General features: G+C 43.5%; 1 protein-coding gene across 1 annotated transcript in view; it reads right to left on the reverse strand.

The window, feature by feature from the left end:
- Window positions 1-834: 834 nt before the first annotated feature.
- The window catches only part of LOC139696809 (protein cueball-like), a 64,492-nt gene continuing 37,606 nt past the window's right edge, over window positions 835-27,720 (reverse strand). The window contains exons 2-6 of the mRNA XM_071595673.1: window positions 9,504-9,743; window positions 8,440-8,626; window positions 6,699-7,895; window positions 4,803-5,199; window positions 835-1,962 (exon numbers count right to left, since the gene is read on the reverse strand). Of these exons, the coding sequence (XP_071451774.1) occupies window positions 1,807-1,962; window positions 4,803-5,199; window positions 6,699-7,895; window positions 8,440-8,626; window positions 9,504-9,743 (2,177 nt within the window). The 3' untranslated portion in view covers window positions 835-1,806. The remainder of the gene's footprint in view (window positions 1,963-4,802; window positions 5,200-6,698; window positions 7,896-8,439; window positions 8,627-9,503; window positions 9,744-27,720) is intronic.

The following is a 27,720-nucleotide window of genomic DNA, read 5'->3' on the forward strand; positions in this document are numbered from 1 at the left end:
ACACAGAAATGTATGGGAATATGTAGGATGAATTGCAGTTGGTCAGTGACACGTAGAGCTTCAAACATCATGTTCCAACTTGAATGAAAAATTACCTTGCGTGACCACTAAAAGTCATAAATCTTGTTAAAATAAAATTGAACACTGAAATTTTGGGAGAAGCAGCCTAGATCCCACTTGAGTCAATAAACTAATTCCCCAGGTCCTCAGATGCACTTTGATGCAGCTTCACCTTCTGCACCACCGACTGTCATCTACAATATATCCAGTAGTAGGAAGAGATTCCCTTCCAGTTGAAAAAAATATTTTCCATGCATTACCAAATAATTTAACTCTCTCTTCGAGTACCTGCACTGCGGCGATGCATGGGCCTTCTCACGTTCATCTCTTTGGGGGCATGCTTTATGCTTTTGTTGCAATGACAATAATTCTCAATGGAAAGGCAAATCAAACTACGAGGCAATTGTGCTAGGCATTTTCATGATTAACATTGCCATTTCTACATTTAATATGCATGGAAGCTGGCTCATATTAGTTTTTTTGATGGAATGAATCAAGAAAAATAAATAGGCAGTGACAATGGATTGAAACATTCAAAGTATGAATTGAAATTGATGGGAGAAAACTGATGAACACTTGACCAGTTTTGAAGCAGCATCCTTCATACAACAAACATTCTTAGTGAATTATGAAAACAATTCTCTCTCTAAAAAATATTGTTGAACAATGAGATCTATCACATGAAAATGCTCTCCGAGCTGGGTATTATTTTTAATCAGCACCCAATCAATATAAAAAAAAACAAGCTGCAAGGTCTAACGAATACAGAAACAATAAAATTACATAACATTTTAATGAAAGGATTCTAATACTGCTCAATTCAGTGAAATTACTTGTGTATGCTCATCACTGCATTCCTTAAGCATAAATTTACAAGCCTCCTTGCAAGGTATAAATACCATTCAAAAATTTGATCCATAAAAATGTCTTTCACCATAACAACAACTGCAATGATGGGTGCAGATCACAGTTGAAAAGGCTGACCACCATATTATGGCTGACTGGCACCAGTTACGGCAGTCAAACCAGTCAGGCTATCTGCTGCACAAACACTCACTCACATTTGGCTTAAAATGATGGTCAGCTGAAGCTGCAGTAACACAATAGCACCAATGGAGTCAAGAAGTTTTAAATGGCATAAAAAAATTAATACCTACATTAGTCATTTCTGGTGGTGCCGCCAGCGGGATACTCGTAAAAAGTATTGACTCATGCAGCAGCCAACCAAATGAAGAGGAAATAAAAAGGCTTTGGTCCTTCAGATCAGACATCTTTTCCCACACTGCTGGCGTGATCAAGCCACCAAGTGTGGAACAGAAATTGATATTGAGCGTGGGAAATATAAACTGTTCTCCTCGAGGGCAAGCTTATACCAAAGATTGCCATCGTATCAGGAACTAGACTTGGAGTGGAGGCTACCCGACATCGAGGGACTCCCTTCTGCCTCGCATCTTGATGAACCTTGGCCGCCAGTCGATGTTGTGCAATGCCTGGTGCCCTTTTATCAGTGGAGGCACCATCATTGACATGAACATACCATGGTGCTTGAAACCACATTAAAAAAATATGGTGAAAAGGAGGAACGTTAAGTGCCTCTCCCAATGATTCTGTGCCTTCTCCTCTTGGGCCCACGGCACACCCGAGGTAGCAACTCGCTAGAGCTCTTCCAGTCACTGCTATCAGTCAATCCCCCCATGAGGATGGATCACTTGGGTCACGGTGCAAATCACTGCCGATCACTCCGGATCAGTACAGCTCCTCCACCCCTGGGCAAGGGCCACAGCTGGCCTTGGTGCCGCTCTCCATGTTCACCAACAGCTCCTTCTTCTCCTCTTTTGTAGACATCTTTCGTCTCGAGTTGCTAGACTTGCCCGGGGACCGGAGTTGGGGCTCAAAGCAGGGCTGTGGAAATACATGCGTGAGGGGAAGAAGAATACTCATCAGTTCATTAGGCACCAGGAATCCAAACCAACATCCCACGTATTTTTTAGACTAGTCAACAATTGCCTCAGATTTTACCAAAATGAAACAAATCCCTTGATCCTTAAGGGTATTGAGAACCTAGAGTAAACTCAAAGAAAACCATGCCAGCTGAAAGAAACTGTTTTCAATTTTTTTTACGCTAAGTTTTCATTTACTTCATAGCAAACTCATGCCATTTTTCATGTCTTTCTTCTACACCTACTTGGATACCTGGAAATGGATTACGACATTTTGTAAACTAGTTCCTTATTTCTTTGAGCACAATTTTGTGATGAAATCATTTCTTTTCAAAAAAGTATAATTTCAAAGTTGTAGCCTACTGCCAAAACCTCCACGAGGAATCATTGCCATTAAACCGATTAATTAATCTCCGGCTACCAAAGAAGAAATTTTCTTTTTATATGTACATAGCGGAGCCTTCCTTACTGAGAACCTCACATGAGTAATTTGCATAATGAGCAAAAAATATTGTAAAAAAATGATTTGGTTATCAAATGAAATTTTGCATAACGCAAGCGACAAGGAGAGGGAAATTCCGAGAATGATTGCACGCCTGCTGCTTCCGTGAGCACTCGTTGCGCTGGTTGCTTAGTGATCACGCATGTTTCCAAACTTATGTTTGGACGCACAAGGATATGTGTTGTGAATTTTTTGTTCACAGATAGTTAATATCCTTAGAAAAAATGTCACCAAAGCAAAAGCTGCAAGAAGACAGTCATGAGGGAATAAGAACAACCATTGAAGTGAAAAGTAAATTATTCACCATTAAAAAGCGAGAACAAGGACTGCGCATGGCTGAGGCACATACAATTGGTCTACATCAAAGATTTGCACCATCCTCAAGGACAAGTTTAAAGAGATAAATGCTTCAAAGGGAGGGTCAAGAATACCTACGCAATGGCTGCATATTATCAAAGATGTGTGTAAAGGTTGCTTCTCACATGTACACACAAAAACAAATCACCATATGATACTATTAACAAGAAAGGGAAAGTGATTTTTGCCGAACTCATCGAGAGGATGCTAGGATCATTAATGGTTGAAGAAGTTTTTAAGGAAAAGTGTGGAGAAGTTTTAGAGAAGTCTTGGGCATTGCGAGGCATGGTGAATCAGCAAGCTTCGACTCAAAGGTAGCAAAGAACTTCGTCAACAGCCACAAGGAGCCAGTAAATTCCAAGCTTTACCTGCTGCAACAAATTTGTAGTTGTGACAAAAATGGTTTCTTATGAAAAAAGATGAAGTGAACCTAAATAACTGCGGAGGAAAATGCATTGCAAGACCAAAATTCAATGAAAGACACAGTCAATCTCACACTGCTATTTTGTGCCAATGCAAGGGAGCCATATGAAAATCAAACCTCTGCTCGTTTACCATTCAGAAACTCCACAAGGTTTCAACGTAGTGCCCTATGTCCAGAAGAGTACACTAAATGTGACTTGTTTTCTCTAAATTGATTTTGCATTCTTGGCTAGTTTATTACAAGACAGGAGAAAAGAGGGTGATGATTCACGATCCTAAAGAATTTGAACATACTATTCTTTCAATAAAACTAGCACCTAATTTATTTTTTTTGGCATGGAATGAATTATATTATTTTATATTAATAAACATGGGAAAAAATTTAATGCTCAAGGAGTGTTACGAGCAGGGTTCTGTACTGAATTATGCTCATAAAGCGAGGTTCCATTTGGGTACATCCACCTCCCCATTTGAGTCGACGCTAGGCAATATGAGAATGTTTTCCACTGTGCCCAGATTAAAATCCGCCAGTATTCATCGTTTTGGTGAATCTCTCTTATTCTGGCATTTTGAATTGGAAACTCTCTTTTCCATGTGTCAAAAAATGCCCTCCAGAGGAATGTCGATAGCACGATTTTCAGTTCTAAAAAATTGCCTCCCATTCTCGCCACTTTCCACGATCTACCCGGTACATGGGACGGGGGGGAAAACAGGCCAGCCACCAATCAAATGCAAATACATCAAAATCTTTCCAACGATTAGAAAAGAGAGACAATACCATTGTATATCATTGGAATATCTATACATTGGACATTTTGCCGACCCAGAGGGCAGCGGGGTAATGTCCACATCTGCCATTCCAAGGGTCGCGGGTTCGATTCCCACCTGGGTGGGTTTTCCTCCACCTAGGGCTTGGGTTTTTGTAAAATACGACCATTGCCATTTTTTGATAATAGTCCAATGTAAAGGCCAAAATGTGCTGTTTTCGCACTAATGCTAAATAAATATATACAAAAATGTAATTTCAACAAAATGGCAATGAAAAACTATGGAATAAGCTAACGGAGTACAATGAACAGCCACTGAGTGGTCTTTGACATTTTCCTTCGGATAGTATTTTTCCAATGCATCACCGTTTGCACTGCTTTGTAATTTTAAAGGAAAACGCCATGGCTCAAATAGATTCTTCACTATGTAGAAAAAGGAAAACACACTATGATATCGGTCATGTGTGCACAGTTTTATGAGATTATAAATTAGGCCATCACAAAATATGCACGATTGGAAAACAGCAATTTGTAGCATTTAGTATGTCTATTATCTTAAGAGAATCGAGGGAGCACCTTTGATGCTGAATAGGTTTACAATTGGGTTAGTTTGAGTCAAGGAACTGGCACCAGTGAGAGAGAAACATGAACCCATTTGAGAGAAGCAACCAATTTCCTTCAACAAACCTTTCGATGAAAGAGAGTTGCCTCAATCACATGGGGCCCACTTTGTTTTTACGAGCTTCCCCTCACCGTCTCGCAGACGTTCATGTTGCAGCAGTTCTCAATGGTGATCTCGCACTGCTGCTGCTCCTCGACCACGGGGCTCCCGGCACCCCCCGACCTTCCCCTTCCACCTCCACAGGCACCACCACCGCCTCCGGCCCCTGCCGCCAGCGGCACCGACCCCTTGGACACGATGATGCGCTTCTTGATCCGTGGCAGGCGCCGCAGTTTCATAACCTTGAAGGTCAGGTAGAGGGCGATGACAAGCAGCACCAGGCACAGCCCCGAGAGGGCCAGGACGAGGGGCGAGGCGATGGCCGCCGCATCCGACCCCGCCCCCGGGGGGGCTCCCCCCCACTCGTCCGTCGAATTCAGGCCTCCCTTCGACAGTGGGTACATGTACTTGGTGCTTCCTGATGGACACCTGGAGGGGGAAAGAAGACAAAGGGTGGCATGAGCACCACTGCAACCGAGAGAGAGAGATGGGCGAAGGGAAGGATCCGAGAGCCATGAAATACCTTCCAAATGAGTCACCTATGCACTGTGTTATTATTCAGATAGTTTGTCACATGCATTATCGTTGACCGAGTGAAAACACAGAGGGTATTCAATAAGTCGGGTGTCCACCAGTCAAGGTAGGTTTTTGAAGGACCCAAGGACAGCCACAATCATATGCAATGCCTAACATGATGCCAGTTAAGTAAGTAAGTAATTTTATTTGCCCAGCAGATTTGTACAATTGTAAAAAACAAGGACAGATATAGGACACATCAATGTTATATAAAGAAATGATAAATACTAAGTACATGTTTAAATACAAAGAAACTCATGGGACAAGAAGTTCATTAATAGAATAAAACATTTTACAGAGTAAATATTTCTGAAGGTTGAGCTTAAATATAGGCAGCATATGTTGTGCTTTCAGTTCTTTAGGAAGTTTATTAAAAATCATGAGGCCCATATGTTTAGGTCCATGGGCGGTGGTACAGGTTTTGACAAAGTTTTGGTGGAGGTCAGCAGAATGCCTTGTGTTATAATTGTGAACGTTGGCATTGGAAAGATAACTAGAGAAGTTGCTTTTGACATACAAAGATGCGCAATACATATACACGCAGGGAATGGGTAAAATTTTCAATTTTTTAAAAAGGGGACGACAGGATGATGCATGAGTAGCAAAGCTACTCTAAAGCTACTCAAAGTTACTCTAAAGCACCTCATTGCTATGTACTTTTTTAATGCCACATGCATGATACTTATATAAAAAATGGAATAATGACTAAATGAATGTCTGAACAGTAACATTGTGGACATTTGTAACCACAAGCAGAGATAACTTTGTGCCATTCATTTGGTGCCAGAGGAACTTCTCCAAAATCATTCAAACCAAAAGCAGTGGAATGTTGAGTAGACTAAATGAGATAGATGGACAGAGGTCTTTATTCGGGTGAAATTGAGACCAAATGGTCCCTTCTTCCATTTCATGGGGGGGGAGAATATTGAGCAACAAAGGCAGGGGAAGAAAAAGATTAGGAAATTAAGATGGCATGAAAGGAGGTGGGAACTATTCGAAGTCGAAGAATAGTTTATTGCAGTACAGGTTGCAGTGCTGGCGTCAGGTTGTTTATTAGGATATTATTACTAGACAAGGCACGTAAGTTTGACAATTTGCAGTTCCAGGACTTGTCATGAACGTACCCAAATGTGTTAGACAAGTTGAATAAATGGAGATGACTTTTTCTGTGAAAAATATAAAAGAATAGATTGCTATGGTTTTATTATCATCTAGGAAGTAGGTTACGTCAGTATCAATGTCAGCCCATGGCATATTGAGACCTTATTCTACGGATGAACAGACTAATCTCTGTCATCTTCCACGAGACACTGCCGCAGGGCGAGACACCAGCAAGAGAGGGCTCAACTCACACACAGTGGGGTCCCCCGCCATCCACCACCTCTGCCTCCTTGGCCTCGAGCGGCACGAAGCTGATCGAAGCCTTGGAGCTATCCTGAGCGCACAGGAGAGAGCAGACCTTCTCCAGGGGGTTGGGGAACCTCTCACACCGTTCCCCCTTTGCCAGCTTCCCGTTGCCCAGGCAGCTGCACTTGGGCTGCTGGCCCGACTCCACCCGGCATCGCCCGCCGTTGAGGCAGTACCTCCAGCACAGGTCTCTCTCGCACCTCTTGCCCACGAAGCCCATGCGGCAATCGCACTTGGCCTCCCACAGCCCTTCCGATCCCATCTCCATCCTGCACGACCCGTGGACACAGTAGTTGTCACACATTGACTTCTCGCAGCGGGACCCCGAGTACCCTGGGGAGCACCTGCACCTCACGGCAACACTCCCCCCTTTCCCGATATTGTCCTCCACTGGTTCTCCATTGATGCAGTAATTGTTGCATGGCAGCGGCAGTGGAGAGTCACTTGCCTCGCGAGAGTCATTCCTCTGAGATGCAGGCATGGCAACCTGATTCTGTGGGTTGGTACTCGTGGGTTCTGTCCCTCTGACCACCTCAGACGTCACCGACTGGGTTTCCATCTGGGTCACAGGCTCCTCCAGTGGTGGCCAAGTCCGTTCTTCTGATGCTAACGTCGGGACATTCTGCTCCTCGATGGCAGTCTTGTTGGCTTCCTCCGCCACCACCGCAACGGTTTCCATCCCCCTGCAAGTTGTACGATGATGGGTCGCATTGAAAGAGGCACTGGCTATCAATCCCATTGTTGTGGTGCCCTGGAAATTGTAGATCTCTTTGGGTCCCTTTCCGCTGGCCTTCCTTCCGTTGATGATCTCCATCTCCCAGATGATATCGTTATCGACATCCGTCCACAGGAGCAAGCCTGATCGGCCGTCAAAAGGCACATAGGATACACTGAAGGGCGTCTGGTAGGTCTCCTTAACCAGCGTTACCCTTTGGCTGCCGTCCAGTTTGCTCATCTCAATCTTGTGTTCGCTGCCCTCCATCTCGTCGGCCCAGAATAAGTGACCTTCTCCTGCTGGGTCGACCGTCACGGCCACTGGCATGAACAGCTGGGTTGAAGCTATTACGGCCACATCTGAGCCATCAGCATTTGAGCGTTGCACGGATGGATTGAGGTGATATCCATTGGTCCAGAATAACAACCTGAAAATGATGTAGAATGATTGCTTTTATAGAGGGAGACCCAAAAGATGGATTGCATCACACGAAGGTTTTGGGATGCGAGTAGGGATTAAAAATGGTGAAAACTTTATCATACATGAAGTTTTAAATTGCAGTGAAGTTTTGAGCAAATAAACAGCAATAACTACATCATGACAAGCATTGCAGAAGATACCATAACTACCGATAAATGGTAATTGTCCATTCAAAGGAATATTTTTGCAAATTAGGTGAAACTATGGTTCAGACCAAAAGTATTAGTAAAAACGTTTTAAGGGTATTGTCACTTTTATGGAGGAGGTTTATCATTGTGTATATTGTCCATTCAAAAGACTGCGATATCTAACCTGAAAAACATTCATTGTTCCAGAGCAGACAGCATTTACTGTAAAAGGGTTCTTTGTGAAACGTTACAGCTCTTTACATATCTTTACCCATCCCGATTTCAGGCAGCCAAATTTTGAAAACAACATAAACATATGTATAATATGTGTTCAAAAAGAAGATGAGAATTGTAAGAACTTACCCACGGCAGACATCAATGGCTATTCCTGTTGGATGTGCTTTCGAACTGTGGATCAGAGTCGCATTTTGGCCATCGAGGGCTCCCTTAACACTGATCATTGAAATTTCACCTTTCTTTGGGTCCGTCCAGTATAGGGTTTCTCTTATTTCGTCGTAAACCAAGGTTCTGACGCTTTCTGGACCTTGAGCTAAAGAGTACGAACAGAGAATTAGTGGCAGAACTTAGGGAGCACTAGAATGTCCTTCACAAAATCAATCTGCGGCTTCATTTTACCCTCAGTGTAATGAACCGAAGGGGATAATTCATTATGAATAATTATAGATAAAACCAGAGCTCCATAAACATGCAGAGTAAGCTCATGCTTGGGAGGAATATCATAATTGAACAGGGAATAATCAAAATACTTTGCATTTCCACAGCAATAAATGGCAAAAAATGCCCACTTTCTCATACTTTCTCCTTATAAATATTGTTAGTTCCAAGAGTTTGGATTTATCTATCCTGTGGGTATTGTGGATGATAGTCAGAGAAGCATTTCCTGAACTACAATGCATAGATCATCAGCAATCCTCAAAAGTTTCATAATCTGATTTCTTTCAAGAATAAACTGTCTTTTAGTTTGATATTCCATTCTTGGGAAACATTACTTTACAGTTTGCATGACAGGGAGTAGGATAGGGAGAATTAAAAGCCTCATTTGTTGGGCAATGCTCAACACGAACGGGCCAACACATGATCTGATGGCATGATACACAATGGTCTGGGATTTTTGGTGAAAGAGTTTGAGCACTGTGATTAATCACTGCCTAGAAATCAGAAACTAAGCAATCCATTTGAGCACAAAAATGTAGGGACTATCAATTTTTAGCACCACCAATAATGGCTCAAAGAACCTATGGAAGGACCTAAGAACTAATGTAAATCTACTTGAGAATGCGGATATCATAGGAAAATACTGCAGTTTTCGTAAAAATATAAGGATTTCTATGGATATACTTGGGTATGATAAATTCATTTTGTACAAAACTTTGAAAGAACCAATTCTTGTTGTTAACAGCACACACCTTTTTGAATGACTGTCTCAATGGTGGGGGACTCTTCATCCGAGTGTAAAGGCATGACCTGGACAAGCACACCTTCCAACGGCAGGGATCTGGCAAAGAATATGCGGTTGTGGGCTACGTCGACAGCCAGTGTGGGTATTGAGACATCGTACATAGTGTAGCCGCCCATTTTGTGACCCGTGTAATTCTTGCCATTGTTCTGGAGGGCCATCAGTCCCTTTGCCGTTCCCACGATCATCTCTGAAAAGGACAGAAGTATAGAGACACTCCGTAAATCACATTATTGTGAAGGTTTCTTTCTTCAGTGTTGTCTGCGTATTGGTCCGTTCATCACTCCCCTGCCATCACAAGTGCAAGGGTTGGATGCGATATATTCCAAGCCCTGTCAAAGTCATCATGTCGCCCAATATCGTCTATATAAACTATCCTATATACTAAACGTCTATATCTCTTTATTCATCATGTCGCGGCTCGGGCAATTATTGCTTGCATTCAATGACAGGTCTGACGAAGCCGTACAAACTCGATATTGCCAGGACATGACACCTTCGACCCCTTCCTGAATGAGCCACAAGTCACGAAAACAATTATTAATGCATTTAGAAAACATAAACACAGTAATCAATCCAAAGATCTGTTTGGCACATGTCAGTAGAGTAGGTACACCCAATTTTAAGCCCTACTGTGCGAAGTTCACACATCATGGTAGGGGGCCATATCCTATCCCTGAACCAAAGAATCACACAGCTCGATGAGTTGAACGGGGGTGCCTAGATAGACGAGACCTGGAATCGAACCCGAGCCCTACGGTCAGTAGTGCAACGCTCCACCCCCTGGGCTATTACATCTCGGCCCTCGTAATTCGCCCAAACGCCGCAAGGATCACCGCGGCGCTGTCGTGCTCCATTCTACCGTTTTCACGGTCATGGATTACTAACCTGGAACGTCGCACAGCGAGTCCCTCTCGGCAGAATTATGCAAATCCCGTTACACTTTCTTGCTAGATTTCCAAACTAAAAATGTCTGAGCCTTCCACGTTTTCCAAATTCAATGCATAAGCCAATTTAATCTATCAATTCCACTTCGAAAACTAGGGTATTAATCACAAGCTAACAGTTTGAAATTAAACTGTGTACATAAACACAACTCATAAAAATAATCCCCAAGACAAACAAGCTTCATACTACTTGCTTTCTAAGACTCGCTGTTGACCTGGGAGACGGAGGTTGCTTGCATGTAAGAACGTCCCGAATTCGCGCCTCCGAGCACGGAAGAAAGCCCTCGAAGTGAGATGGACGAACGATGGACTAAAAGAATTCTTCCCCTCACCAACGAAAACCTCACCCAACTAAGAGATGTTCCTTTGGTTCCGTCTTAAGTATTAAATAGTTTTTATAATATCATTTCGACGCACGACATCATATTAGATCATTAATGAAAGCTTCCATTACCATCAGTGATACATGAAACTCAACCCAAGGACATACTATATTCTCTCAATCGAAATAGAAATACATGAAAAGGGACGGGGAACACACACAAATGATAAAAAGGGCACACACAAAGTTGTAGGGGAAGAGGGCTTCAACGACTACGCGGGTGAAAATAAATCATGGAACGAATAGGAAGTGATATATTCGCCCACATACGTGATTTGTACAAAAATTAACAGAAAAATGGATTTATTTCAGATATTGCTTCAATGTCTCTCAAAATACTTCAAAGTACTTCTTCCCTTCAAGAGCGTCGACACTCACTTTTGCCCTTGCGGCTTTTCCACGACTCGAAGGCTCCCTGGTAGGCGGAAGGACATTGAAGGGTACAAGCGTGAAAGCTTCTCTGAAGGCACTTAAGGGTCCCATGGTGGTGGTGTCCTATGAGGAAGGATTTCACTTTAGGAGGAATAGGGAATGGTCTGTTGGTGCCAAGTCGGGACTGTAATGGGGTTGGGGAATCGTCGCGATGTCGTAGCAGGAGGTCTTCGCCAGCACACACTCGACTCTTCTCTTTTGGTCGTCCGTCGAAAGACCTTCGGAAGGACGAGTTTAGCCCTTAAGATCTTTCGCATCGCCAAATTTTAAAGTGATAACGGTGTGTGTCCACTGTCACTGTCTTATCACTGATGCCAATACGCGACATCTGCCATCATGCGCACGCTTACTTGACGACCGACGGGTCACACACGCGTGCACCCGTTTATTTCGACTAAATTGTTCGGGGAGGGACTATACCAATCAACACACACGTTTCGTGTGGCCATCGCCTTCAAGCCGTAAGCTGGAAGCAGTCTCTTGCTGAAGATGGATTTTCCTTCATGTTTAAGAAGCACGGCACAAACCCATCCTGAGCCACCCCACATTGCAACAAACGATCTCCTGCATATCGACACACTTCCTACCTCAATCCATTCCGTCGACTTTCTTGATCCCGCACCCCGTGGAAGGAAAAATCACAGCGCGGACCCCCCCTCCCGTGTGTGTGTGTATGTATTTATATTTTTCTTACAGATACTCTTGAATCCAAATGGCCATAGTGGTAGGGACGTAAGGCGAAGAATTGCGCTGGGCAAAGAGGCTTTCACAAGGAGGAGGAGGGAGTTGATGACAGGGACGTTGAGTAAGGATATTAAGAAAAGACTCGTGAAAACTTTGACATGGAGCGTAGCTATGTACGGCGCGGAAACGTGGTCATTGAAGCAGGAGGATAGACGTAGATTGGAGGCTTTTGAAATGTGGAGAAGAATGGAGAAGGTGAAATGGACAGAGAAGAAAACAAATGAGGAAGTACTTGTTATGGTGAAAGGGGAGGAGAGGGTCGATGGGTGAGATAATAAGAGGCAGGAAAAGTTGATGAAGGGGGTATTGACCGGCAGTGGGATGTTGAAGACTGTAATAGAGAGAGTAATGTTTGGAAAACGAGGAAGGGACAGGAATAGAATAGGGATGTACCTGTACATTGGGCGGAAAGAAGGGAGGAAGGAGGTACACGGAGATGAAGAGGGACTTGTAGTAGTGTCGGAGGTCCGAATGTTTTTTTCTTTACAAGTATTATGAGGACCTTCATATATCCTACTTTTTGAGAGAGGCAAATCAATTATTTCTGAATCGTTGGGTGGCCCGTGTCCATCGAAAGGCTACCCTGACCAGTAGACTACCAATAAGGGACGGTGAGTGAGGATTGTTTTCTCATTCTTCGGAGACATCCGATACCACACGGTCTTCCACATTCCACTGTCACTCAACTCTGCTGCCTTCCCGCTCTCCTCGGTCGCCCGTAAACATCTCCACGTGCCTCCTCCTCCTCCAAGCACGCCCAGGCACCTCTTTTCGCTACCTTTCCCTCATGAGTACCAAATACATCATTCATCACTTTAAATATTGTTCAACTTGATTGGATACTTGAAAATAAATTTGCTGATCACCGGTGGTTTCAATTGAAACTGCCTTTGCATTCGCGGCAACAACGCTGACAATACTCCTTCAACTCCCTATCTCTCCTGGGTGAAACACATTCGGGGAATATGTGAAGGTGCTAACACGAAATTAGGATTAATTAGAAGAGTACTGGGTTAATGCGATGAAAAGGTCAAAGAGAAATATTATCTGTCGTTGGTTAGGCCTCATTTCGAATATGCTGCAAGTATATGGGATCCTCACGAAGTTGGATTAATTTCCGAATTGCATGGCGTGCAACGTAGAGGAGCTAGGAGAAATTTGTGAAACGTTGTTATGATAAACTTAGTAGCGTATCCAACATATCAGAGCAGCTAAGGCGGGAATCATTTAACGGAGAGAAGGTCAAATTACAGATTGAAGCTCTTGCATAAATTGAAAGGGCGTCTCTTCAGTAGTGATGTTAAAAATGTATTATTACCCCCATCGTACTACGGTAGGAGAGATCATGCTAATACAATTAGATTCAGTGTAGAATAGATGGATTTAAGATTTCAATTTTTCCACGAACGATTGAGGATCATAATAACATTATTCGACCGCGGTTGGGGTCATGTTCGGGTAAAATTATTCTGGTGTGCATCCACCCCCTGCCACACACCCTGGCGGTTGCTTGCAGGCTATATATAAATAAATAAATAAACTCCCGGACACGATTCGCCATCAAGTCGAGCCGATTTGGCAACTAATTCGATAAAAACTGATCATTGGCGAGTGGTCTCCCGTATGGTGTACTCGGATGGGGTTTCGGAGGAGGGGGGAGTAAGGGATGGAGCGTCTAAATGGAGTCTATCCAGCGCCCGGAGGCAAGCGAACCAACCCTTTCTGCTGGCGAGAGGTTGAGCGACGGCGAGATCTCGACGACGAGCCGTGAAATACCTCGAGGTTCGACTGATGGTCGGCCTCCAGACTTCCCCTGAAAAAAGTACTCTTTCAGATAGGCTACCATGGAAGATTTAAAACGTGAAACAGAACTGTTCAAAAACTAATATTTCAGGTGAATAATATATCATATTTTTCTGTACAAGTATTTCGTGAGGACCATCCGAAATCCTACTTTTTAAAAGGCTTAAAAAAGTTGGAGTACTGCGGGGAAAAGTGTAGCGATCTATAAGGAGATTATAATGAAAAATAAAAAAAGACGAAATAATGAGTGCTTCCAAATTTTACTGATGACTTGTTGAACGATGTTTATTCAACGTTAAAATTGCCATATGATCGCTCATGAAATGGTCACGAACCCATTTTGAAAGGAAAAATTAATATTATACAAGGCAGAGTCAATATGTCTCGATTTTGTATTAAAATTATAAAAAATCAAAAATTAATATAGCAATATACATAGAACGTATATTACCCATACTAATTTTTGTTATGCGTGCAATTATTGCCTCTGGCATGTTGAAATACATGTACGCTCAGAGCAAAGGATATATTTTTACGACTCATCCAAAGAAACCCACTTAATTCAATTAAACTTCCGGTCGAGATCCGATGTTTGTAAAAGGAATGTATCGACCCGAGGTGAAGTAGAGAAACGAGAAAGACTCCAGCGATTCCGGAGGTCGTGGCGCGCACGCTGGAGAAAAATGTGACCGGCATCAAACGGCGAGACGCTTAGGAGCCAATCGTGCGGTAATTGTGGCGAATGACCTCAATGAATGCTCGACAAAAAACAATTACACGAGGGGCACGGAGAGTCTCGCGCGTCCCTGGAACTTCTGCGGAGGACAGCCGATCGCCAACTCCTTCCCCCGATTTCCGAATGTCGACCTTGTTGTTGCCGGAACCTGAATATCGACGACCGATAAATATCGGCGATACACGATACGCTTCAAATGACGGAATATCGTCCGGTTAGAGGTGGATTTTTTTCCCAAGCAGCACTGTCCTCGTTCCGTTTAGAATAATCGATACGTGCGCGCATATCAAAATTATCGATGTGGACTTGGATGTCTGCACATAAATAACCAACCGCGTAGGCGCCCACCTTCCATTTGAGACTCGGGCCGCTCCGAGTGGTTTCGAAAGGGGAGGGGGGATGAGGGGGGGGGCACATTGCAAGTCGGCGGCCCTCGCTAATTGACGCCCTTCCAGCCCGCCCTTCCCGCTTCCGGAGTCCCCGGGGGGCGATCGGACCTCCAAAGTCGTGCGACCCGGATGTGGAGGAGGGGAGTATTCGGGGCCCTGGAGGAGGACGTCATCTCCTTCGGCGAGGACGCGGTCGACACTTTCTCGTGAGCCCCGAGGTCCTTCGGCACCCCCAGCTGAGGCCGCCACGCGCCAGTGGTGCCCTATAACCACGAGCAGCGCTCCGAGAACCGAACAGCGAACTCACAAACCAACAGGAGCGCTCTATCCCCGGAAATTTGCAGCGAGAAATCTCGCACCGGATCACTTCACGGACTGACTTCCTTTTATATATATATATTTTTTAATTAGTTCCCGGTAAGCCACCGCCAGGGTGTGTGGCAAGGGGTGAACGCACACCAGAATCCTTTCGACCCGAATATGACCCTACCGAGGTCGGACAATGTTATTCTGATCGTAGTCATGGTTCGTGGTAAAAATGACATCTTAAATCTATCTGTTCTATACTAAGTCTCTCTAATTTTATTCGTATGGTCTCTCCTACCGTAGTACGATGGGGGAAATAATACATTTCCAACATCACTGCTAAAGAGACGTCCTTCCAATTTATGCAAGAGATTTAATCTGTAATTTAACCTTCGCTCCTTGAGTGATTCCCAGCCTAGCTGCTCTAATATTATGGATACGCTACTATATTTATCATAGCAACGCTTCACAAATCTAGCTCCTCTACGCTGCAGGCGATTCCATCCTGCAATTAATCCAACTTCGTGAGGATCCCATATAATTGCAGCATATTCTAAAGGAGGCCTAACCGGTGGCAGATAACATTTCTCTTTGACCTTTTCATCACATTTACCTAGTACTCTTCTGATAACTCCTAATTATTTGTTAGCTCTTGTCCACATATTCCCCGTGTGAGTTGAACCCAGGAGATTTCGTGAGTGAGGGTAACACCTAAACATTTAATTGAGTCTATACATTCTATTTCGGTGTTCCCGATGCATAGGGCGTTCTGGAGGGAATTGCCCTTATTTCGAAAATTCATTACAACGCACTTTTTTAAGTTTAATTCTAATTATATGTGTTGCGCCAGCATGGCACAGCATTTTGATAAAAGCTGCCTTATCCTCAGGATTACGGATATCTCTGTAAAACACTGAATCGTCGGAAAATAAACGTATCCTATTAGTGACCAAGGAGTCAATGTCGTTTACGTAAAGTAAAAATGAAAAAGGTCCGACAAAACTTCCCTTCCCTATTCTACCATAAGTGACTTACACTACTCTCTCTGTCCGACCATTCAAAAAGTCTTTAATCCAGCCCAGAATATTGTTGTCTATGCCATAGGCTCATAGTTTTACAAGTAGTTTACTATGAGGCACTTTGTCGAAAGCTTTTTTAAAAATTTAGAAAAATCGCGTCCACTGGAACATTGCTCTCTCCAGAAGTAAGAATGTCACGAACACAAAGCGCAAATAGTTGCCTCGCAGGGATCTACCTTTTCGGAAACCGAGCTGATTGTTCATTAATAATTTCTGATTATCGAGGTATGTCACGATCGACCTAGCAACTATATGCTCCATAACCTTGCACGAAATGGATGTGATGGAAATAGGTCTGTAATTACTCGGTTCCTCCTTGCCTCAGGTTTTAAATATTAGTGTTACGTTAGCCATTTTCCAATAACTGGGAACCTGATGATATACTAGCGATTTCTTCAATGTCATTTACGATGTAAGTTCTAGGTACGGAGCTGTTTACGACGCTAGTTTATTGATATACGAGCCGGTATTTGATTGGGTTTTAGTAAATACTTTGATGAAGGGAACGCATTCAATTTTAAGCACTTTTCCATTCTACGCAATATGTTACGGAGTGAATATCGAATAAAAAACGTTTTTTAGTGGCAAAAACTCTTCCTTGCGTCCTTCAGCATCATGGCGAAAGGCTTGAATGTCTATTAATCCTACTTGTGTTCGTAGATAAGTAGTAGGCTATCATTCTAGATGTTTTCATTAGAAAGCATCGCCCGTGGGAAAGGATTGAGGAGGCATTCTGGATGGAAGGACAAGGCGCAAGAGGAAGGGAGGGGGGAGGAGGGGAGCTAGCGACGGCCGGCTAATTACCTTAACAACCCAGTTTCGCCGGCTCCTGCGCCATCGTCGATAGTAGCTGCTATCGGGCGCAAAAAGCTACTTCCTCGGTTTTTAAACTGGGAGCGCCACCAGTGAGCTTCATCTAACTGAAAAGGTTGTGATAATAATCTAACTCGTAGGAAGATTGACAGCGTGACAGTGACAACATTGCAGGTAACAGCGAAAAGAAAAAATTAAAACATATTGACGTTTCATGCCAGCTCGATCATTACAGCAGCTGAATAAATGAATAATTTGACACATACTTGTACATATATATTTCATTATAATAAACAAAAAATCAAAAAAAAGAATGCATTTGCGAAACATACATTTTTTGAGCATTTTTAGTACCCTGCAAGCCACCTCTAGGGTGTGTGGCAGGGGGTGAACACACACCAGACTAGTTTTGACCCAAATATGACCCTATCGCGATCGGACAATGTTATTCTGATCCCTTCTCGTTCGTGGAATAAATGGCATCTTAAATCTATCAGTTCTACACTTAATATATTCAATTTTACTGACATGATCTCTCCTAACGTAGTACGATGGGGCTAATATGTACTAATAAATTTTCAACATCACTGCTATAGAGACCTCCCTCCAATTTATGCGAGAGATTTAATCTGTAATTTAGCCTTCGCTCCGTGACTAATTCCCAGCCTGGCTCCTCTATTATTTGGATACACTACTAAGTTTATCATAAAACATATTTTCCAAGTATACTTGAAAGCAAGTCATTACGAGAACAGATGCTACGCTATCGGGTAATTCACTGATTATTTTTACCGATGTTACCCAAAGAGAGCCTGCAAATCTATCAATACAGGTACACGGTAATGCCAATGTTCCTCCGTTTAATTGCAGCGTTCGTGTCAATTCATCCACATCTCGACCAAAAAAACATCACCCCGGAATTTTCATCGACTACGAAGGGAGACGATGGATTTGAAAAATGACATCATGCGAATAGTACGCCAAATGTCAACATTTTAAAAGAATAACGTTATTTGCGTTTCTGGGCAATTTGTTTCGGCCTTTCACGTTTTTTTGGGATCATCCATATAATTATTCCTCTTTCATTGTTTTCGGGAGCTTATCTGAGCACTTGCAAACAGCAGAGCGTATTTTTTCACTTTTAAATATGCTTAAACTTTTAATGTTATTTATTAGATGATCTAAGAGGATGAAATCTTGAATGGTACTGAGCATACTATAGCATCACAGAGTTATGCCCCGTCGGCCCTTTCTCATTGCGAGAAAAATGTCATAATAAACTTAGTATTTTTCACACACAAAACTTTGTTATTATTATTATTAGTATTCCATCGAAAAGAAACTCAAGTTTTCGAATTTTCGGTGGTCAAGGAAAAGAAGTCTTTCTCTTCCTTGAGAAAGGTGGCTTGACCATCGAAAATTCGAAAACGTTTGAGTTACTTTGCTATTATAAATGAGTATTTGTTCGCTGTTTGGTGGAATTTCGTGTTTGAATGTGTGTGTGTGTGTGTGTGTGTGTGTGTGTGTATATATATATATATATATATATATATATATATATATATATATATATATATATATATATATATATATACTCATACATACAGAAACAGATATAAGGAAAATGGATAGGAACACACATAAAGGACGAACACAATATAGGTGGGGAAGGCGGAATCGAACGGATCACAAGAGTAAAAACATTTCCTTGACCGGGACTCGAACCTCGGATCTTTCCACTTGCCGGGCGGATGCTCTTAACCACTTGAGCTATCGAGGAAACGTAATTTACCCTGAGATCCCTTGGCTAAAGAATCGGGGCGCTTGGCGACATATTAGACCCACGGATCTCAATATATATATATATATATATATATATATATATATATATATATATATATATATATATTGGTCACGGTAGTCCGGGGGGTAGAGCGTTGGACTACTGACCAAACGGTCCCGGGTTCGATTCCCGGGCAAGGCACTGTGGGAACTTACAGCTACACCCAAGCGAAAGTGATTTTTCGGGTACCAGATCATCCTGGGAAACCATAACCGGCACAGGGAAAGGAACTGGCCCCCCTACCCTGATGTGTGAATCACACGCCGTCGGGCTTAGTTCTGGGTAAACTCTACCACCACCTACCAAACCGACCTTCGGGTTGATTACTGTGTTTATGGTTTTATATTACATATTATATATATATATATATGTGTGTGTGTGTGTGTACATATATTTGCATATATAATATATATATATATATATATTATATATATATATATATTATATATATATATATATATATATATATATATATATATATATATACACACATTAATATATGTAGAAATATTTCTATGTATATTTTTTATACACATGTGTATATATATATATATATATATATATATATATATATATATATATATATATATATATATATATAACCATAAACACAGTATTCAACCCGAAGGTCGGTTTAGTAGGTGTTTAGGTTTAATAATCCGGCATATATAATATATATATTTTCCGGATTTTTTACAGTTATTAGAGAAGAGTAACTTGATCAACATTTTTCATGTCATCGTCACCCGGGCGGGGGTGATAGGCCGTGCGGATGAAGGAGCGGTGTAAGTGAAGCCCTAGCGCTCCAGGCTCTCTCCACGTGTCTCTGCGCCCTTGTTTACATCGAGCGTGCAGCGCGACGGGGGCTGTTGGAGGGGAAGCGACGGCCCGAGGGACAGGTTCGCCCCTCAAATGCCCCCATTATACGCCTCCAGCTGTGAAAAGATTGTTTATCCCACCGTAAAAAAACACTCGGGGAACAGGTTTTAAAGATTGGACGACTCCATTAACTCTCACTAAATATTCCAATTACAGTTTCGACGACGTCTCCGTTAGGCTCACACGCTTGGATCCTACAGGTGGTGGATTGCTCACAAATTCCATAACACCCGAGGAATTCATACGAAGATCGGGAGACCCCACTGTCCGACAACAGTTGACAGTCTCGACACGGAATTGCACTGGTTAGTACGATGGCGGCAGAAGATGAATTGCAATTCAAATCGACCGACTGCCATACTTCACCATCCGGCAGATAATCGCCATTTGTTGACAGCCGGGGACACTTTTCCCCTTTGAGCACCGTCCACATTGGATTCTATCAAGTTCTATTTTTCAAACCCAGTATCAGAAAATCTTTTGACCCCTCTCTCCGACTTTCCACTGACTTGAAGCTTCGCCTTCAATTATATCCCAGATGATACCCTGCAAGCCACCGATAGGGCGTGTGGCAGGGAGTTGATAAACACCAGGCATGCGGCATCGAAAAAGATCATGATAATTACGAGTACATACACAACGGTATCTAAGTCACACAGATGATGACAGAGACACACCTCTCCACATATACGAGAGGATCTGAAGGTAACAACAAGGAAAATAACTGAAGCTATACGAGATAAAGACAACACACTAGATTACTAAAAACAATTACAGTACTTCACAAAACCGTAACATTTCGGAGTGTTAGAGGTAGGCTTAATTGGCTAAAGCACTTGGCCGGACATCGAAGGAACCAGGTTCGAATCCCGATCAAGACGAATGATTTTTTTTACACTTAGTAATTGTTGCATTGTAATGCGAATTTAGCGGTCGACTCCGTTACTGTGGCGGCACCTCCCGCGGTTTCTCAGAATATCGTCCTGTCCATCGTGCCCTCGGAAAAGTCCTCATTTGCAATCTACCAAATCCCACCTTCGACAGGAATCGAGCGTATTGCTGACACATTTCTTTCGCAAACACTAACCCGTGATCCTCAACCACAAGTTGGCGCAAAATGTGATATCGAAGGCAGCTGAAATACGCAGTTTTGAAAATATCCGTCACAAATGATCCGATATACAATTAATTCCGGCTTCGAAGATCGATAATCGACGACTCCCGAGGATCGATAAAGGAAAGGAAATGGAATGCCTCGGATGTCCCCGAGACGAATACGCGAGTGTCAAAACAACCACGTGCTCCTTTGAGGTTGCTCAACAACGGGCGATGCTCAAGTATTTTTAGACCGTGCTCTCCGTCGTGGACCCCTTCTCATCTTGGCGACCAGACAGCACTCTTTTTTTCTCCGTGGACCACTGCGATCGCTTCTGAATTCAAATGGCGACGAGGCGAACTGATTGATGCTATCTTACAATCTTAAGAGACGATGGGGTCATCGACGGGTGCTTCCTGAAAGAGTAACCCAGTCAGCAAAAAGGTCACAATCCTCATTCGTCCATTGCAAGTTTTCGCACCGATTAGTGTTTTCGCTACGAAGTACGCAAGTTGCTTTCATATTGTCTTCGAGTTTTCCACTGCGCACCGAGAATATTTACCAATTAGAATCATCGCTGAGCGCATAATAAAACCATTGTAATATGTACGTGTATGGGGTGAAATGCAATTGACAGGGAACGATGGTAGTGAGGCTCTCAAGAGGATACTTACGAATCCTACGTTAAATTCAAAGTTGGGTGTCATATATCAAAAGAGGCAAAACACTTCGCTTACGTGGGAATTATTTTACATGTAGACGGGCAAGGAAAACCACAATAGAATTGTGTTAGTCAAAGGTGAATTCACAAAAACGACGGAGTTGATGACATGGACATAGAATCCTAGGAGTATGCATGTAAGTTAAAGAGGTTTTTGCATGAACATATACGCTTTTGGGGGCGTGGGTTTGCATAAATACGTTGGTATCGCATGCGGTTTCATTCTGTTTTACGGGTGATGAACTAACACACCCCCCGCCACACGCCCTTCCGGCGGCTATCGGGGTATTATATAGATGTAGAATAAGGATGTTAAGGAAAGGTTAGTGATATAGTGAACTTTTGTACGGCTAGTAAATTTGGTCGTTTAGACAAGAGGATAAGCATAAACGAAGGCCTTAATGATTTCGGAATCGAGGAGAACGGACTTCCAGGAAAACAAAAGCGAACTTACTAGCGATAGCAGAGGAAGAAAGGAGGTTTGGAATCGATGAGAGGAGAGAATGTTGGATGAACGAAGCAGAGAAAGGGAAATATTGGGCGTTTAGGACGGAATATGGTGACTCTGGGAGTGTGAAGCTATAAAATGTTGCGCAAATTATGGTGCTCCGGCATTTGGTGTCTTGTTAGACGGGGCGTGGAAGTGTGATGGCCATATCAAACTATGTCCCTTATTTGTTTTTCGGTTTACACCTTTGAGTCCATTAAAAATCCACCTTGACCGGTGGACAACCGTTCAAAAATGTTGTCTCGAGCCTTGCCGCAAAACCGTAAGTCGCAGAATACTATAGTATAGAGGTATAGTATACTGTAGTATAGAGGCGCTATCCACGTGGGGCCGTAGACAGTTTCCGTCGGCCGTTGAGCGATCAGAGGCGCCATCTATATCTCACAATGACCTGGATTCCCTTCCAGCGGCGTACACGGACAAGGTTTATTTAGATCACCAGGCATCACGGCATATAGCAAACTTTCCCAAACGATTTTTAATGCAATTTTGGGAGTTTTTCGTCGCGTTTTCCCCTATCTTTTCTCTCATAAAATGCCTTAATTCGTGCGATGGAAAAGTTGCCCCTTAAGTCATCACAGCGATACCATTCCGTCAATTGCTGTTGAAGTGTGGGCCCGCCTATTTTCCGATTAAGAATTGCACCCTCGTGCTGAACATTCGCACGGGTATCAACCCCCCCTACCCCCTCTCTTCCCCTCCTGAGCAGCCGCGGGGACCGAGAGCGCACCCTTCGAGACAACACCGGCGTCTCCGAGCATCACGCGACTCCTCCACCACGAGTCGCGTGACGCTGATCGCTCACCGCAATTTCCCCGCGACGGAATGGACAGCTCTACCTAGCATCCTGATCAATTGAGATATTAAATCAGTCAGCGCCAGTTGCCAAAAGCGCGAGCCGCATTGTACGTACAGGTAGATGAGGTCGATCTGCCTGAGAGGCTTCAAAACCGATCGTAACTGCGGAGCAGGGAAGTCCTTAACTTCCGCTGACTGGTCCGGTCGCGAAGGTCTACGGGGTGTAGCGTCGCCCTGGCATCGCATAGAACGCAACTTCGGCTCCACAACTCACCCACGCCAATCAACGGACCAATTATGTATATACATGTATGTTACGCAGCTATGGTGCTTTGAAATATATATCACCCGAGGTGTTTTGAAAGCCAAATATTTGAATTTTATTGGTATAAAACGATGAACATTCAGCATCGGCACTCAACTAAACTAAATGATAACTTCCGTAGTGAGATAACCAAAAACCCGATACAAATTAACAATCTTACTGACGCGATATGTAATATTATTTAAACACCCAGTTCAGCACCAGTCTTTCTTCGATACATTAGCTATGAATTGAATTTCTGTCGCAGTATTACTTGAACTCTTGCCGGCCCAATCATGGGAATACGTCCATAATTGAATGAACAAAAACTTAAAAGTATTCCACACCCTGTTTCACACTTCCAATGCCACTCCAACACGTCTTTGCGACGCGCGGAAGGGATAACAGACCATTTTATTGTACCCATAAATTATATCATTCTTTTTGGGGAACATTTTACCAGTGGGACTGACTTTAAGACCTTTTAAAGAGGGATTGTGAGAGAGTAGTAATTCAGTGTGAAGGACTCGAAGGGCTGTGACCGTTTAATTATGCGCAAAAGTAGGCCGCGCACCTTAGCAACCGTTCAGATGAGTCCGAAAATTCGAAAAAAGAGATAAACATGGCTTGGAAAACACATGCGTACTCGTTGTCGAGTGTGAATGCCAACGTTACTCTTTCCCAACGACGAGCCTTTGCAACTTGCAGAGTAAAAAGAAGATCTGCCAACTGCCCTAGTCGCTATGAGGAAGGAAATGAAAGAGAGCGTCCTCAAGGTAAACAAAGGAAATGGTCAGCAGTCGAAGAACGAAATATAATCATCGAGTAAGACAAAAGTTTTATTATTTGTAGGAAGCGATTCGTTTAGACAGCGACGGAACATATATTTCTACGGATGTGAGACGTGGACGATCGGAGGCGCAGAGAAAAGAAGATTCGATGGAAATGTGGCTCCACAGAGTGATACCGAAAATGAAACGGACAGAGAGAGTAAGGAATGAAGAAGTGGAGAGACAGAGGGGGGCGAGGGGGAGCGTGGGCCATGTGAAGAAGAGGGGAAACTGATTGGACTTACCTTGGGACGCGATAGTTTGCACCGAGGACCATAATTGAAGGAAGAATGAGGAGTTGGAGAGAGGGAATGAAGTAGCATTCTTGTAACCCAGAAAATGCATTCGTGATCTCTAAGCAATTCCCTCGAAATTAATACTGATGAATCACAAGTAATACAATTCGCTCATAAGAACACTCCATCTCAAGTGTTGAAAATATCATCGGAAGGTAAATATTTGCCTCAGATTGAGTCAGTGAAATTTCTTGGTGCACTTTTTAATTGTCATCTTTATTGGGATTCTCAGAATTGATAAGCCATTAGAGAAACTTAATCCACTTCGTTTCCTAATCCGTACAATCCGCCTTTCAGTTTCTAATATGTTCTTCCATCCCTCTACTATGAGGTTAACTGGAAGAAGGGACCATTTGGTCTCAATTTCGCCCAAATAAAGACCACTATCTATCTACTATGGTCTGCATTATTCTCATATTGTTTCAAATGTTATTTTCTGGGGTTCATCCCCACAGCCCATGTCCATTTTTAAATCACAAAAAAAAGCTGAACGATCGATGGCTAATGTTAGATGTGATGTCCCTAATCTTCAATTGTTAAGGCAGTTTAACCTTTTACCTCTTCCGTGTATTTATATTTTTACTACTATAGAATACACAAGAATGAGCCTAAAGACTTTCCCAACGAGTGCTCACGTTCACAGCATCACGGTGCCCACCAAATAGAAACAATCTACGCACTCGTCAATTTGGAGCACACAAGATGCACCTACCGAGGGCCCAAAGGGAACATGGGACTTATTTTGTACATTAAACTTCCTTCTTTTCTGCAAAATAATACATTTTTGGTGACCTTTCAGAGTAAATTAAGATATTTTTTATTCCAAAGAATGTTTTAGAGTGTGGATGAATACCCGTCTTATAATCAATTAATGTTTATTCAGCTTGAATTGTATCCTCATGTTTATATTGTTTTACATCCGCAAAAGTATATTCTGCTCCGACGAAACCCATAGCACATGGTCTGCTGGTGAATAAATGATGACGTGATATGATATGAAGAGAATGGCAGATCGGAACGGGATACATGTAGTTCGGAGAGCTGCCGTCCACGTCCAATCCTCGGATTGACAAGCAATGATGGTGGCGACCTTCCAAAGCGCATCTCCCACCGCGTGAGACCGTATTTCAAGCTCTACCTCTCATTACGGCCACTGGGAGACTTGGACGGTGGGGAAGGAATGAACGTCCAGCCGGGTGCCGAAAAGAGCTTCGACGTGAATTGGATCAAAGACGCCGCGCCGCCAGAGCGAGCGAACGCGCGCGCGCAGTCCGTCGCCTTCGCTTTGAATGGCCGATCGTAACAGGAGACGAGTGGATGAGTCTGCAGGGGGGGAGGACTAGATTGTTGGCAGGGTTGCCTTCGGTCGGAGGGAGAGGGCCCGACGCGCCCTTTCGAAAATACTACGGGCAGCGCGCGCGGCGGGGACAGGGGAGTGGGGGGGGAGGGGAAGGCGGAGAGGAGAGGGTAGTGGGGTGGGGGGCCAAGACCGTGGGCCACGAGAGTCGTCCTATTTGAGATTTGGGAGTGGGTGCGGGGAAAGGGTGCCGCTGGACGCTCGCCACCAGTATTGCCACCCCGCGGTGAGGTGGATAAACGCACAAAACCCCTGAAAAATAAAAATCAAACACAGGGTTCGTTCCAAAAGTAATGCAATTGAATTTCCCGCGCCGCTCCTATTGGTCGGATTGGGATCGAACCACTTGGAGTGGGTGGGGGAGGGACGCTAAGCTTTGCCGGCAACCGGTCTCAGTGCTCTCCAAGCTGTGGAAGCGGCAGGATGTCAGTTATTGCGAACCTCTGCGCGCCGACCGTGTCAGGAAAGACCAACCGAGCGGAAATTTCAAGTGAACTTTTGCAACGCATTGGAAATGAACCTGATTATTTGGACAAAATCATTACTGGTGATGAAACCTGGGTTTATGAATACGACCCAGAAACAAAACGCCAACACCCTTGAGTGGCACAACGACCATTCCTCTATGCCCAAAAAGGCCACAGTTACATCCAATTTCCCCTGAAAAAATCCACAGCAAAAATGCATACAAGCATGGGTAGAAAAACATTTTTGCATAATTTTTTTTCGTGGGAAGGTAAGCTTTTAATTCCTCATACATTCACAAGAATTAGGCCTCGTTTTCTTCTTTACTGTACTTACTATTTGGCGTGGGACTAAAGGTGCAATGTTAGGTCATTGCGTATGAAATGTAATGTTACAACACACTTTGAATTCAATGAATCAGATCCAAATTCAATAAAGTCTTTGTTTTTGGTTCTGCAACCACGGAAAATATTCTTTCTCATTCCACATTCGAGAGCGGTAAAGAATATCTATCAACTGTGCCACAGAAGACAACTGAAATAACTGCTGCTCGTCGCTGACCTCTTGCTCCGACCTCCGACCACACTTCGACGAGGGGCATCGCTTTTTAAGTGGGCGACCAACCGCCCCCCGGGGCGCTGCAACAATGAATGGCGAGCACGTGCGCCTCGATTGACTGTTAGGCGGGAAACACCCCTTCCCCACCTCCCCGGTTTAACCCTGCCTGACCCCCCCCCGACCTATACACCATTCGCACCTTGTTTCATCTCCTTCAGGTCGCAACTCCCGCCCCCTCAACTAGGGAGACTGAAATATGTACGAGAGGGCTATCAAGAAATTAACTTACGTTTCGGCCTAGCGTGACGGTGGATATGTCTTAGAGCCACCATATTGGTTTCTAAACGTCCCTCCACTCCTCAGCCTACGCATACTGCTCTGGTATAGTGTGTGGGCTGACTATGGTTCTTCTACTTTGCTCACATTGCGAACTGTCAAAATGTGCACTGCAATAGAAAATCCCGCGAGTTGTGAATTGCGATTTGTGACTAGGTTTTCACTGGCAGAAAACAAACGCAAGCCAATTGAAATTCAATGGCGACTTTGTGTGAGGTGTGTGCATGGAGATGGAACAGTAATAAGTGAAGGCGGCGGAGTGAGGGAGTGGTGCATTCTCAGTTTAAAAATGGCCACAGCACCAACGTTCACGACGAGGACACCACAGTAGTCGGCATGGCCTTGTGGTGACAGAAGAACTGACGGTGAAAATCGCCGATTTAATATTGTGGATATCTCGCTAGACGTGGCTTACAACACAGCGCTTTGGCATGCATGCAGAATTGCAAGCCCGAGTTAAAGCAAGTGCTAAAAATGTAAAGAGGCAGAGTTCTTCAGAGACGGAATTGAAAAGCTAGTGTATCGTTATCACGAATTCCTCAATT

The sequence above is a fragment of the Hetaerina americana genome, unplaced genomic scaffold (genome assembly GCF_022747635.1).
Source record: "Hetaerina americana unplaced genomic scaffold, ioHetAmer1.1.p SCAF_7, whole genome shotgun sequence".
In the NCBI taxonomy this organism is placed as follows: Eukaryota; Metazoa; Arthropoda; class Insecta; order Odonata; family Calopterygidae; genus Hetaerina; species Hetaerina americana.